This window comes from Ranitomeya imitator, chromosome 6 (genome assembly GCF_032444005.1).
Source record: "Ranitomeya imitator isolate aRanImi1 chromosome 6, aRanImi1.pri, whole genome shotgun sequence".
NCBI lineage: Eukaryota > Metazoa > Chordata > Amphibia > Anura > Dendrobatidae > Ranitomeya > Ranitomeya imitator.
In genome coordinates this window covers 525,100,810-525,114,917 of record NC_091287.1, presented here as the reverse complement: position 1 = coordinate 525,114,917, position 14,108 = coordinate 525,100,810, and the positions used below count along the sequence as shown (strand labels likewise).

At 42.2% G+C, this 14,108-nt stretch overlaps 1 protein-coding gene across 4 annotated transcripts in view; it reads right to left on the bottom strand.

Moving 5' to 3' along the window:
* The window catches only part of COL14A1 (collagen type XIV alpha 1 chain), a 230,554-nt gene that overhangs the window by 121,232 nt on the left and 95,214 nt on the right, over window positions 1–14,108 (bottom strand). For 3 of the 4 annotated variants that reach the window (XM_069731833.1, XM_069731832.1, XM_069731834.1), the window contains one exon: window positions 12,689–12,763. The exons of the other annotated variant lie outside the window; for it this stretch is intronic. In XM_069731833.1, coding sequence (XP_069587934.1) covers window positions 12,689–12,763 — 75 coding nt within the window. The remainder of the gene's footprint in view (window positions 1–12,688; window positions 12,764–14,108) is intronic. 4 annotated transcript variants of the gene reach the window in all.

The window sequence follows — 14,108 nt, the reverse complement described above, 5'->3', positions numbered from 1 at the left end:
TGTAGATATTGGAGATGTAACAGGGAGCACAGAAGAAAGCGCTGAAGCTTCCTATACCTATGTATGGATCCTATATAGCAAACTGTAGCAGGCTTGATCAAACAGCATATTAGGGATATGTTCCCCTCATTGCTTCTACGGGAGAATATCTCCGACATATAACACCTTAGGGAGCAAGAAGACATGAAAAGTCTCAGGACACACAGGACCCTCTTTGCACTGCTATATGGAGCTGTGCAATGTGCAGCGTCGGACTGGAGCACCTTGGGCCCACCAGAGAAAGTCATTCTTGTGGCCCACTATGTAGCTACATAGAAATGAATACAAGACCACCAATTGTGTGGTAAAACACGATAATATCAGGGTATAATATAAGCTAGTACACGTCTAAATTATGTAGCAGGGGTTGGGGTAGTCCCCCTTATAGAATATAACATAGGTCCCTCATAGGATATTAAGTAACCAACTCATAGAATATAAAGTATCCCTCTCATAGGGTACAATGCAGCTCCCTCATAGTATATAAAGTAACCCCCTCATATAGTATAATGTAGCTCCCTCACAGAATACAATGCAGCCCTCAAATAGCATAATGCAACCCCCCCATAGAATATAATGCAACCAGCCTCAGAGTATAACACAACCCCCTCATAACATATAATGCAGCCCCCCATAGAATATAATGAAGTCTCCGCCATAGAAAATAATGCAACCAGCCTCATAGAGTATAATGCAACCCTCTCATAAGGTATAATGCAGCCACCACATAGAATGTAATGCAGCCCCCTCATAGGGTATAATGCAGCCACCTTCATATAGTATAATACAGCCCCCAGAATATAATGTAGCCCCCTCAGAGTATAATGCAACCCCTCCACAGAATATAATGCAGCCCCCCTCGTATAGTATAATGCAGCCCCCAACAGAATATAATGCAGCCCCCTCATAGGGTATAATGCTGCCCGCCTCTTAGGGTATAATGCTGCCCCCCTCATAAGGTATATTGCAGCTTCCCCCATAGGGAATAATGCTGCCCCCTTCATAGGGTACAATGCAGCTCCCCTCATAGGGAATAATGCTGCCCCCATAGGGTATAATGTAGCTTCCCCTATAGGGAATAATGCTGCCCCCCTCATAGGGTACAATTCAGCTCTCCCATAGGGTATAATGCAGCTCCCCCTTAGGGAATAATGCTGCCCCCATAGGGTATAATGTAGCTCCCCCCATAGGGAATAATCCTGCCCCCTCATAGGGGGCAATGTAGCTCCCCCACAGAGAATAATGCTGCCCCCCTCATAGGGTACAATGCAGCTTCCCCCATAAGGTATAATGTAACTCCCCCATAGGGAATAATACTGCCCCCTTCATAAGGTATAATGTAGCTCCCCTCATAGGGAATAATGCTGTCCCTCATAGGGAATAATGCACCCCCTCATATGGAATAATGTTGCCCCAGACTCACTGATATATTAAAAAACCACAATACTCACCTCTCCTCCTCGCTCCCATGCTGTTTATGGAGGTGGCTCTGCTCTGATGTCAGGAGCTGTGCTGCAATCAGCCTCACACACAGCAGGAAAGTGATGAAGTGACGTCATCGCGCACCCGCTGTGTGTCAGAGGCGAGGGGAATGATGGGAGAGGTATTGTCACCTGATGCTCTCTCCTCCATTAATGCGCACTGTGAGGTGGCGCTGGAGCTGCGTCCCCCCTGGCTTACGGCTCCAAAGCAGCCACGTGGGCTGGGGTCCCTGAGAGAGCAGGGGCCCTGGTCTACGGGCCCTGATAGAGGACAGTGTTAGCTGCAGCCAGCGGAAAACACTGCCCGCTATTAAAGTGAAATGAAGTCACTCCTCTCCACGCCCATGGGGGCGTGGGGACGCGTGAATATTCATTTCACTTTAGCAGCGGGAACAGGCTTCGGCTTCCTGTCACCCGCTGCTGCTCCGCTGGCACCAGGGGCCCCATAGCAGCTGTGTGGTATGCCGCTATTAGCGACATGCCACTGGCTGGGGGCCCCTGGAGCAGCGGGGGCCCTAGGCAGCTGCTGGCACTGTATGCCAGCAGGTGTCAATGTCTGGGCCCACCGGAGAATCCTCCAGTTCTCCGGTGGCCCAGTCCGACCCTGGCAATGTGCGTAAGGCCGACATCTTGAATCTATGACTACTGTATGCCATCACACTGCTATCCGAAGGTTAATTTTGTAAGTTCTTTCAGGATATTTTCCGTGCCGTCCTGTGTACAGTGGAGAGACGTCTACCACCTGCTCCATCCAGACAACTGTTAAATACATGGAGGATATCGCTTCCATAGAGACCGGCTGGAAATGCCATTTCTTTGAAAGTTTAAAGGGAAATCCATGTCTAGCACAAGGATTAGGTTGGAGCTCAACAAAAAAAATAAATGTGAAATCCCTATTATTGGTCTTAATAATGTTTGGGTCAGTAGGAGGTAACTGGCGGGAGAACAGGAGTCCTCCAGAAAACTTCTCCAATACGGTCCCATAGGTGGATCATCTGAACAAAGAGCGGTAGCAGCATTTTTTGTTTCTTTTTTATTACAGTGGTCACAGTTATTTAACATTTCTTGATATTTTGGCTTTATATCCTATTAGAGATGAGCAAACGTGCTGGGATAAGGTGTTATCTGAGCATGCTCGGGTGATAACTGAGTGACTTCGGCGTGCTCGAAAAATATGTTTGATTCCCTACGGCTGCATGTCTCGCAGGGATTGGCTGCTTGTTATAACAGCCGTGAGACATGCAGCCGCGTGGACTCGAACATATTTTTCCAGCGCGCCGAAGTCACTCGGTTAGCACCCGAGCATGCTCAGATAACACCTTATCCCAGCCCGTTCGCTCATCACTAGTACATATGAGTTCAGAGCACTGCAGTAAGTGTACAGTCCTGTACCGGAGTCACCGCCTCGTACACAGCATCTCCTCATATTACAGAACAAGAGCCTTTGTCCTGATGTGCACCGAGTTTAGATGCTGCTGATTGAGGCAGAGCTGCCGGAAATTTGTCATTAACTTTCTTTGGCAGAAAGCCTGTAATATCAGCGCTATCAACAACGGTCTCTTTCATGTACAGATCCCATGGATTATTTATTGGCCTGATTGTGCTCACTACAAGCCCTGCTGCTTGGGGCGGTCATTGCTTTACAATCACACAGTTTTTCCTCGAAGGGCTCATTTTTTACATACGAGTTCTGTCAAAGTTTTCATGACTAGGACTCATACCTGTTGTGGAGCTGTTGACACGTCCGTGTATTTTTGGGGACCGAGTGGTCAGCGCAAATCATGAAGACGCATCTGATTTTGATCCGAGTCAACTCGAAACCGACACACCAATGTAAGACTATGGGTCCGTGGAAAAAAATCAGACAGCACTTGGATGCCATGTGAGTGCTGTCGGACAGTTTGTTAAAACAACCTTGAGAAACCTCAACCAGTTCATTTATTACCCGAGAAAAACTCTGACAGTAAAAACTGACACTGACCAAAACTGTGATAGCAAAATCACTGATGAAACTTGGACCATTTTTTTGGTGCTTGTTTCAAATTTTAAAAATTACAACCTTGATTGATTGATCCACCCCCATGCTTAATGGTTGGCAAGATGTTCTTTTCCTGGTATTCTGTGCCCTTTGTACTCCACACAAACCTTTGATCATTGTGACCAAAGAGTTCTATTTTATCCTCATCGGTCCACAGGACTTGTTTCCAAAATGCATCTGGCTTGTTTAGATGTTCTTTTGCATACTTCTGATGATAAATTTTATGGTGAGGATGCAGGAGAGGTTTTCTTCTGATGACTCTTCCATGAAGGCCTTATTTGGGCAGTTGTCTCTGAACAGTAGAACAATGTACTATAACTCCAGAGTCTGCTAAATCTTTCTGAAGGTCTTTTGCAGTCAAGCGGAGGTTCTAATTTGCATCTCTAGTAATCCAGCTCTCACTGAAATTTTACTTGGTCTTCCAGATCTGATCTTGACCTTTTCTTGGTAACTGACATTTCTTAAGTACATTTTGAACTGAGAAAAGGGCAACTAGAAGAAGCTTAGCCATCTTCTTATAGCATTCTCAAACTTTGTGGGCGTTCACCATTTTCAGAGTGCCAGACATCTGCTTAGAAGAACCCATGGCTGCTGTTTTTTGGCACAAGGTTAGAGGAGGCTGGGTTTTTATAAAGCTGGAAAATTTGCATCACCTGACCTTTCCTAACGATGACAGTGACCAAGCCATAATCCTAATGGTTCATGCCCATGATCTGGAATAGCAGTGGGTACGCTGAATTTTATGTTAGGATTTTCACACTTGATTTTGAGATGTGGTGCTTGCATTTGGAAGGTTTTGCTGTGAAGTAAACATGCGATCAAAGGAGCTCTCCATGCAGGTGAAACAAGCCATCCTTAAGCTGCAAAAACAGAAAAAACCCTTCCGAGAAATTGCTACAATATTAGGAGTGGCAAAATCTACAGTTTGGTACATCCTGAGAAAGAAAAAAAAGCACTGGTGAACTCATCAACGGAAAAAGACCTGGGCGCCCACGGAAGACAACAGTGGTGGATGATCGCAGAATAATCTCCATGGTGAAGAGAAACCCCTTCACAACAGCCAACCAAGTGAACAACACTCTCCAGGAGGTCGGCGTATCAATATCCAAATCTACCATAAAGAGAAGACTGCATGAAAGTAAATACAGAGGGTTCACTGCACGGTGCAGTCACTCATAAGCATCAAGAATAAAAAGGCTAGACTGGACTTTGCTAAAAAACATCTAAAAAAGCCAGCACAGTTCTGGAAGAACATTCTTTGGACAGATGAAACCAAGATCAACCTCTACCAGAATGATGGAAAGAGAAAAGTATGGTGAAGGCGTGGTACAGCTCATGATCCAAAGCATACCACATCATCTGTAAAACACGGTGGAGGCAGTTTGATGGCGCGGGCATGCATGGCTGCCAGTGGCACTGGGTCACTAGTGTTTATTGATGATGTGACACAGGACAGAAGCAGCCGGATGAATTCTGAGGTATTCAGAGCCGCCATACTGTGTGCTCAGATCCAGCCAAATGCAGCAAACTGATTGGTCGCCGTTTCATACAACAGATGGACCATGACCCAAAACATAAAGCCAAAGCAACCCAGGAGCTTATTAAAGCAAAGAAGTGGAATATTCTTGATTGGCCAAGTCAGTCACCTGATCTCAACCCAATTGAGCAGCATTTCACTTGTTAAAGACTAATCTTCAGACAGAAAGGCCACAAACAAACAGCAACTGAAAACCACTGCAGTGAAGGCCTGGCAGAGCATCAAAAAGGAGGAAACACAGCGTCTGGTGATGGCCATGAGTTCAAGACTTCAGGCAGTCATTGCCAACAAAGGGTTTTCAACCAAGTACTAAAAATGAACATTTTATTTAAAATTATTGAATCTGTCCAATTACTTTTGGTCCCTTTAAAAACAGGGATGCCACATGTTAAGGAGCTGAAACTCCTAAACCCTTCATCCAATTTTAATGTGGATATCCTCAAATGAAAGCTGAAAGTCTGTACTTCAAATGCATCTGAATTGTTTTGTTTAAGATTCATTGGGGTAATGTCTATAACCAAAATTAGAAAAATGTTGTCTCTGTCCAAATATATATGGACCTAACTGTATATATATATATATATATATATATATATATATATACTGCAAGACATTGTTTTTCTCTTGTTTTGGCAATATCTGCTAAACATTTGCAGTGACTCATTACCTTTAAGACTAGTTTCGTAGTAAAACATCAACCATACCAATCTCTACTAAGGGGTTATTTCCACTCAGACACTTCACCTAATTTTCAGATTTTCGGTAAATATTGTTACCACCATTAGCCATGTTATTACTTTGCAGCAGTATTTGCATATATATATATATATATATATATATATATATATATATATATATATATATATATATATATATATATATATATATATATATATATATATATATATATATATATATATATATATATATATATATATTTTTTTTTTTTTATTTTTTTTTAATATGTTTTTAATATTGTTTTGTAATTTAATAAAGATCATTGTGATTTTATTCTTAGATCTCAAAGTTCCTTTTTTTCTTATAGGTTTTATGTATTTTTTTTACCTGGTGTAAATGCAGCTCTTCTCCTGAATCCTCTTTTTCATTCCTGAGATATGGCCTCCTCTTCCCTGTATACCAGTTTAGTCTTTTTTTTTTTTTTAGCCAACTAGGCGTGGTCCTCAAGAATACACCCATAGAGAAAAGTTGATGACCACACCCACTTGGCTAAAAAAACTGCTAGATTTATGCACAAAGTAAGAGAGGGTCGTATCTCAGGAATCGGGAGACGCAGGAACAAAAGACCAACAACGCCGGAATCAGGAGAATAGTAGAATTTAGGGCAAAAGTGACATATTTATAGCAAATGAGCAGTCGTCTTTAAACAAAGGGAGAGAACAAAACCTTCCATTATTCTGTATTGATTCGATCTGTGAGACTGGACGATGGCTCAGCCACAATGCCAGAAAGGCTGCAGCCGTAGGACAGATGTAAGGCTCATCAGGAGGAAGGGCAGATGAGCGGGCCACATGGCATTTAGCACTTTTATGTCTGCCAAGGAGAATAAAAGGGGCAAAACTCAGATTTAACAACCAAAACTTTACTGCAAAGGAATTTCCACATTTAAATTCTGGGCAACGTGGCAAAGTCAATTTTTCGTTTTCTTCCAAATATTTTACTGCCTCCGAGTCCAGCGCAATCATTTAAACAGATTTTTTTCAGCTGTTTGTTCGTATTTTCTCCATTTTTGAACTTCAGCAAAGATTCGGGATTCCTGGTCCGGAATCAATTTTTAAATGAAAAATGTTCAAATTTCAAAATTGATTTTTATCGATAAGAAGATTCTGTATTTTTTGCACATGGACTTTTTCTAATTGTGGGTCGCCCTTTTTTTTTTTACTTGGTCCAGATGTTTCTAGTAAGTTAAGACTTACAGCCAAATATTGGCAGAAGCGACTAATGTCGTAATAAGAGAACAATCTGTCAGGCGCAAACTGTGTCCATGAAGCTGTCCGGACAGCACAGCAGTTTTCTTACAAGGCTTGGGCTACACGGTAACTTTGGCCATGACACGTCTCTTCCAAAGTTATTTAGTCCCAGACTTTAATGGAAGAATCAGTGCTGTTGAAGATGAAAGTTTAGACAAATAAGACTATTGGGGAAATGTATCAAGACAGATGTTTCATACGGCCATCTTGAACCCAGGGCCAACCTTAGAAAGGGAAGGGCAAACTGGGCAATTGCCTAGAGCTCCTGTCATGAAAGGGGCCCCTGCGAGCTTCTGCATAGTTGTATGTAAAAAAGCATAGATTGTGGGGAAAGAACAATCATATTAGCCGTTCTGTCCTAATTGTTCGTTAGCCTGAGCCAACGGTCCAGTAAACGATGGAGGATCCAGTTGTATGTAGCTAATGGTCTAAAATCGTCAGGGTAAATGCTCCTTTAATGTTTCTGTGTGATGGTGCCATATCTTAGCATTTGGGGCCTCACTTTTAATATTGCCCAGGGGGCCATACTTTGCCTCATACCGGCCCTGTTTTTATCCAAATCCAAGGGGAGTAATAAATATGGCAGATCTTTGGGCTCTCCTATCTACACCAGCTCTGAGCTACAATGGTGCCAACTTTCTGGTTTACAATCTAGCATATTCGTTGCACTGTGGTTGACCGTGTCCCCATTTCTTGTGTCTCGACCATTTAAAAAAAAACAAAAAAATGTTGAGTCTGGCAATAAAATGATTAAAAATAATTGCACCAAATTTTTTCGTGTGGGGAAAATGATTTGGGTCCTATCATGATTAAAAAGACCCTACACCCTCAGACTGAAAAAATATACATTGCTCATGTACGGTCACCCTACTTTGTGCCCTCCATTTATCTCCAGCCATCCCCTCGGCCCCAATCTGCGCTCCATTCCTCCATTTCCAATATGTCTTCTATATGTCAACCAACATTTTTTTTTTAAAGTACTTTTATTTATTTAGAATGTTAGAAAGTCTAAAAGTTTAGCAGCAACTTTTTTCATAGAAAGAATTTTTTTTTCTGACCTATTCAGCTTTGAAGTGATTTTGAGGATCCTCTGTGTCGATAATCCCCCAAAAGTGATATTTTAAAAGCAACACCTCCCAAAGTATTCCAGACTGCTCTCAAGGAGATTGTTAACCGTTTAGGTGCTTCACAAGAATCCATCAAGACCACACAAACGTGATTGAGGGGCGCCTATGGGATTCAATATGGAGCCCTCTGCTGCTATTAGCCATCTAACTGCTGCTGTCGCTATTCCCAGCATCATACAGGGAGTTCTACGGCCATGATTGATGCCAACACTGATCGCGGACAATGCAGCAGGGTGTCGGCTATCGTGTACACAGGACACTTTCTGCATTTCTTGCATCGGGGTGCGATATTCTTTTATTCGTTAGATCAGTAAAAAGGCATATAGGCTGCTATTGAAGTTTAATGGTGTAGATACTATATCATTTTGTGCGGACGGCCCATCCTCTGCGCTGTTCTCCGTGTCCTACCTCTTTTCTTGGTCTTTGATCTAACAGTCTTGTCAAGACACCATAAAACGTTGGCTACTTTAAGCGTCCTACAAACACCTGCTTTTTTTCCAGCTTTCTGACAATCTCTAGCCTTTGATCTCGGTGGGCTATAAGAGTTTGATGTCATCCGTGTAACTATTCCCCTCTTATACTGTCATGAATGAACGCCTTGGACGGACACCTACAGCAATTAATGGTGTAGAGTATTATTTTTGCAAAATAATCAGAATATTAGAAATAATTTCTGTCACTCTTTGACGGTCTTTGGTATGGAAAAACGGCCTCAAACTGGCCATGGAACTGGGACCCTAACTATCCCTGTCCTGGGGGTACTAAACCCTGATCTGTCCCCTCGCCCACCCCATGAGGCATGAGACAGAAATATAAGGCAAACAAGGCACAAAGACAAAACAGGGATAACAGAAAGCAAAGCAACAAACACACAAACACTCACCAAAGATAAAGAGGTATACAGGGAAGGATGGGAATGTGCCAACCAAATGGGGAAAGGACAATGAGGAAAGCAAGCACCCCAAAACAGCACGCAACAACTCAGCACAGAGTCCCCAAGAGCTAGGAAGTAAAGCTTTCACTGGCAAAGCAGAGAAGGTCTGGCCAGATTTTATAGAGGGAGGTAATGACCAGATCAGATGCAGCAGAAAATAGAGCTGCAAGTTTTTGACCAGCAAAAAAAGAGTCGTTAACCTATTCAGTACCAAAGGAAACCAAATCCATTTAAAATGGGACACAAACACACAGACTAAATGGAAGATCTGTGATTCACAATACATAGTTAACTTCTAAGATCTTCCCAGGAGGACGTAACACACTTGTGACCATTTCCCTCCAAACCCTAAAAATCAACATTCTACCTGCTAATACATTTTAATTGGCAATAATATAGCTTTCGTCTTTTATAAAAGTGGTTGCATTGTTTGACACATTTACCTCCTTGTGTTCATTTTATTTTGTATTGTGTAGATAGACCTTAAACAAGCCTGCGTAGTAAGAAGAAGCAGTGCACTGTATAGCAGAGAGAAGTGTATGTAAGTTAGATGAGAAGATCATTCAGGGAAGATAAAGAGATATAGACCTAAATGACAGTCGGTCTCCCTGATGGACTAGCTGTCAACTCATTCTGTAGTTTATGTTCTAGAACACACAGAAGTCGACAGAAGCCAAATTGTTCCAAATGTTTAATAAAGGCCTATTGCAAAAAATGATTGCCCTGAAAGGGATTCTATCACCAGGATTTTTCTTCCTCAACTGACAGCGTAAACATGTAGAGGCAGAGACTCTGATTCCAGCGATGTGTCACTTACTGGTCTGCTAGCTGTAGTTTTGATAAAATCACAGTTTCTCAGCTGCAGATCTAGCAGTTTTCTGAATGCTGAGTTGTGCGCAACCCCGTCCACACCTCTGATTCGCAACTTTGCGTACACTGTGCGTAGGCAGAAATCAACTAATCAGTGATGGGGTGGGGTTATACAGAGCTCATAAATATGGAGGACAACATGGCAGCAGGTTTATTAGTCCTCTAGTGATAATCTCCTGCTGATAAATCAATGATTTTATCAAAACTAAAGCAAGCAGCCAAGTAAGTGACGCATCACTGGAATTAGGGTCTCTGTCTCTACATTATGCTGTTCTCAAATGAGGTAGCAAAAACCTGGTAACAGATTCCCTTTAATGCTGCATATATTGTTAAAATGTACCTATCATTCAGTTGACTTTTCAGGATAAACAGTGATAGGCACCTTTGCATTAGGAATTATATTTTTGGTCATTAAGCCACTTATAAATGACTAGATGGCAGCCCGATTCTAATGAATCGGGAGTCTAGAATCCATATATACTTTATTTATTCAAATGTAAGAATAATACAATTAATAAATAATAGTAAGAAAGAACAAAAAATGGCTGCACTCACCAGCTCTTGACAATTCTTGTTATTTAAGGTACAGTTACACAGGATCCATGAACATGCTTATGAGGGGAGGCAGTATATGGAGAAAACACCAAACAAAAGTTCAAAATTGGTGTGAAAATGTCACTGAACCACTTCACAACTAAATATATATAGTTTTGGTAAATGGTATCATTTTTTTGACGAAATTCGGCAGGAGCTTGAAGAGCAACGTCACTGGGCCCGCCTCCACGCAGTAGAAACTTGCTGTGAGGTAAAAATTCAAAAATCACACCAAAATGGCGGGCGGAGTGTGTCACAGTACGGCACGTTTCTGATTGGTCGCTCGCAGCAGGCGGCAACCAATCAGACACTGGACACTGTTGACGTCACTTATCTCCGGACATTAGCTCCGGACATTAGCTCCGGACATTAGCTCCGGACATTAGCTCCGGACATTAGCTCCGGACAAAGCCACGGAAGTTGGCACAAATTGCAGGAAGTAGTATTCTAGGCAATTATATATTAGATTTTTTTAGCAGATTTCTCTTCTGTTTTCACTACCAGCTATGATATCTCTTATACATATTAGACAGAAAATATAAAATCCTGGTCTTTTATCTCTCAGTAACATACCCTGAAGCAGCAGAAGCAGTATGGAGGACAATCTACATCAGAACTGAGTAGTGTAGCTGTGAATCCAGCTCTTGGTCGAGACAAAACGCTCACTCAAAATTTAAACCATATTTGTGTCTTTTAAGATGCATCACAAAATATCTTATCTTCACTGATTTATAGGAAGACAATTGGAAATAATTATTTAAGCAACATGAAGTTATAAGAGATCCTTCTTCCCTTTCTCTAAGTAGCACACCCTTAAAAGCAGCAGAAGCAGCATGGTGGACAATCTACAGCAGTACTGTCTTATGTAGCTGTGAATTCACCTCTGGGTTGAGCTAAAACATTCAAAATTTTAGCCATATTTGTGTCTTTAAGATATATCACAAAATATTTGTTCTTAACTGATTTATAGGAAGAAAAATGGAATTGATCATTATTATTTAAGCAGCGAGAAGTCATATAAGATCATGCTCCCATGTCTCTCAATAGCAGAAGCAGCATGGAGGACAATCTATGGCAGAACTGAGTAGTGTAGCTGTGAATCCAGCTCTGGGTTGAAATAAAACGCTCGTAATTTTATCTATGTTTGTCTATTTTAAGATACATCACAACATATTTTATCTTGCCTGATTAATAGGAAGAAAAATGGAAATGATCATTATTATTTAAGCAACGTGAACTTGTATAAGAACCTGCTCCCCTTTCTTTCAGTAACACACCCTTAAAAGCAGCAGAAGCAGCATGGAGGACAATCTACAGCAGAACTGAGTAGAGTAGCTGTGAATCCAGCTCTGGGTTTGCCATATTTGTGTCTTTTAAGACATGTCACAAAATATGTTATCTTGACTGATTTATAGGAACAAAAATGGAAATGATTATTATTTAAGCAACAACAAGTACGGTAACATGGTGGATAAACCAAAGAATGCAGTCTCTATGTAGACCTCAAAGAAGGGCCAAGTCAATTTTGAAGTTAGGCTACTGGGCGAAAGTGGTAAAACCATTTCAGTGTGCCAGTCAACTAGAGTCAACCTTGACCGGTGCTATTATGTTACGTTGGTGTCTCCTTGAGCAACAGCAATAAGTAAGGAAGAGAGAAGGTGCAGCATGAAGAAGACATGGCTACTGAGCAGATCACAAACTGCACCATCTGGACATCTAGATGGATTGACGATCCCAAGCTCCAGATCAAGTAGAACCCTTCTCTAAAGTGTACATTATAGGAAAAATATACAGTATACAGTACCTCCATGGAGGGATTTTACCCGTTACTCCAGAGCCACCACCACTTGTGTGGTCCTCATTGTTATCGGAAGTGATGGCGTTCCATTCGTCAATCGTATGACCACTGCATCCGATCACTGGTCTCGGCATTTACATGCAGCACACGTATTCTGCTCCCAATTTTACAAAATCACAAAATTAAAATGCCCTTAAAGTTCAATGACTACACGTAAACATGGATCTCAATGGAACGAATGAAACCAATGCGAAACACAAGTATTGGAATTTCACGTCTTACCTTCCTCTGGGACATTGTTCTCACTTTCACCCTTACGATTTCGACCAGATTTTTTCTTCTTCTCCAAGGTTTTGACTACAAGCGAAATGGACATAAAGAGTAAGTATCGCCGAATTAATCAGAACATAAGCCTTCATCCGTAAAAGCCTTAAGGTACCGTCACACATAACGATTTTGTTAACGATATCGTTGCTTTTTGTGACGTAGCAACGATATCGTTAACGAAATTGTTATGCGTGACAGCGACCAACGATCAGGCCCCTGCTGGGAGATCGTTGGTCGCTGGGAATGATCAGGACCATTTTTTGGTCGCTGATCACCCGCTGACATCGCTGAATCGGCGTGTGTGATGCCGATCCAGCGATGTGTTCACTGGTAACCAGGGTAAATATTGTGTTACTAAGCGCAGGGCCGCGCTTAGTAACCCGATATTTACCCTGGTTACCATTGTAAAAGTAAAAAAAAAAAAACAGTACATATTCACATTCCTGTCACGTCCCACGCCGTCAGCTTCCCGCACTGACTGTGTCAGCGCCGGCCGTAAAGCAGAGCACAGCGGTGACGTCACTGCTCTGCTTTACGGCCGGCGTTTACACAGTGCAGGGAAGCTGACGGCGGGGGACGTGTCAGGAATGTGAGTATGTAGTGGTTTTTTTTTTTACTTTTACAATGGTAACCAGGGTAAATATCGGGTTACTAAGCGCAGCCCTGCGCTTAGTAACCCGATGTTTACCTTGGTTACCCGGGGACTTCGGCATCGTTGAAGACAGTTTCAACGATGCCGAAGTCTTTCCCCGGATCGTTGGTCGCTGGAGAGTGGTCTGTGTGACAGCTCCCCAGCGACCACACAACGACTTACCAACGATGACGGCCAGGTCGTATCGCTGGTCGTGATCGTTGGTAAGTCGTTTAGTGTAACGGTACCTTTAGAGCTATAGAGATCTTTGATACGACATCGTCATATTTCTAGGGCGCCCTACACCCCGATATGCATAGGAGCCGTGCTAGGGAACCAGTCTGGCTATACAACATTGCTGGTGAGAAAACGTTATTCCCAATCTTCTACGTCCCATAGGAGTCGGTGGGCTGCAGAAGCGAGACAGGTTATCAGACTGGGGATTATTCGGCTTGGGAAAACGAAGGCGTAGGGGCGATCTTATTACAGAAGGGCAGTACAGACATCGCTCTACATCTAAGCCTATTGGACAACTGGACATATTGTATACCTATACTACCATAGAAAAAAGACGATCAAACACCCAGAAACTATATAGTAGAAAAATAATACTTTATTAAATATACATAAAACAGGGTATTCAGGAAAAACCAGGGGGGGGGGAAGGATGAAATCACTCAGGTCACATGTGCAACAAGAAACGGCCAGGGGTACAGGCATGTGGACCATAAACAAATAAAACTA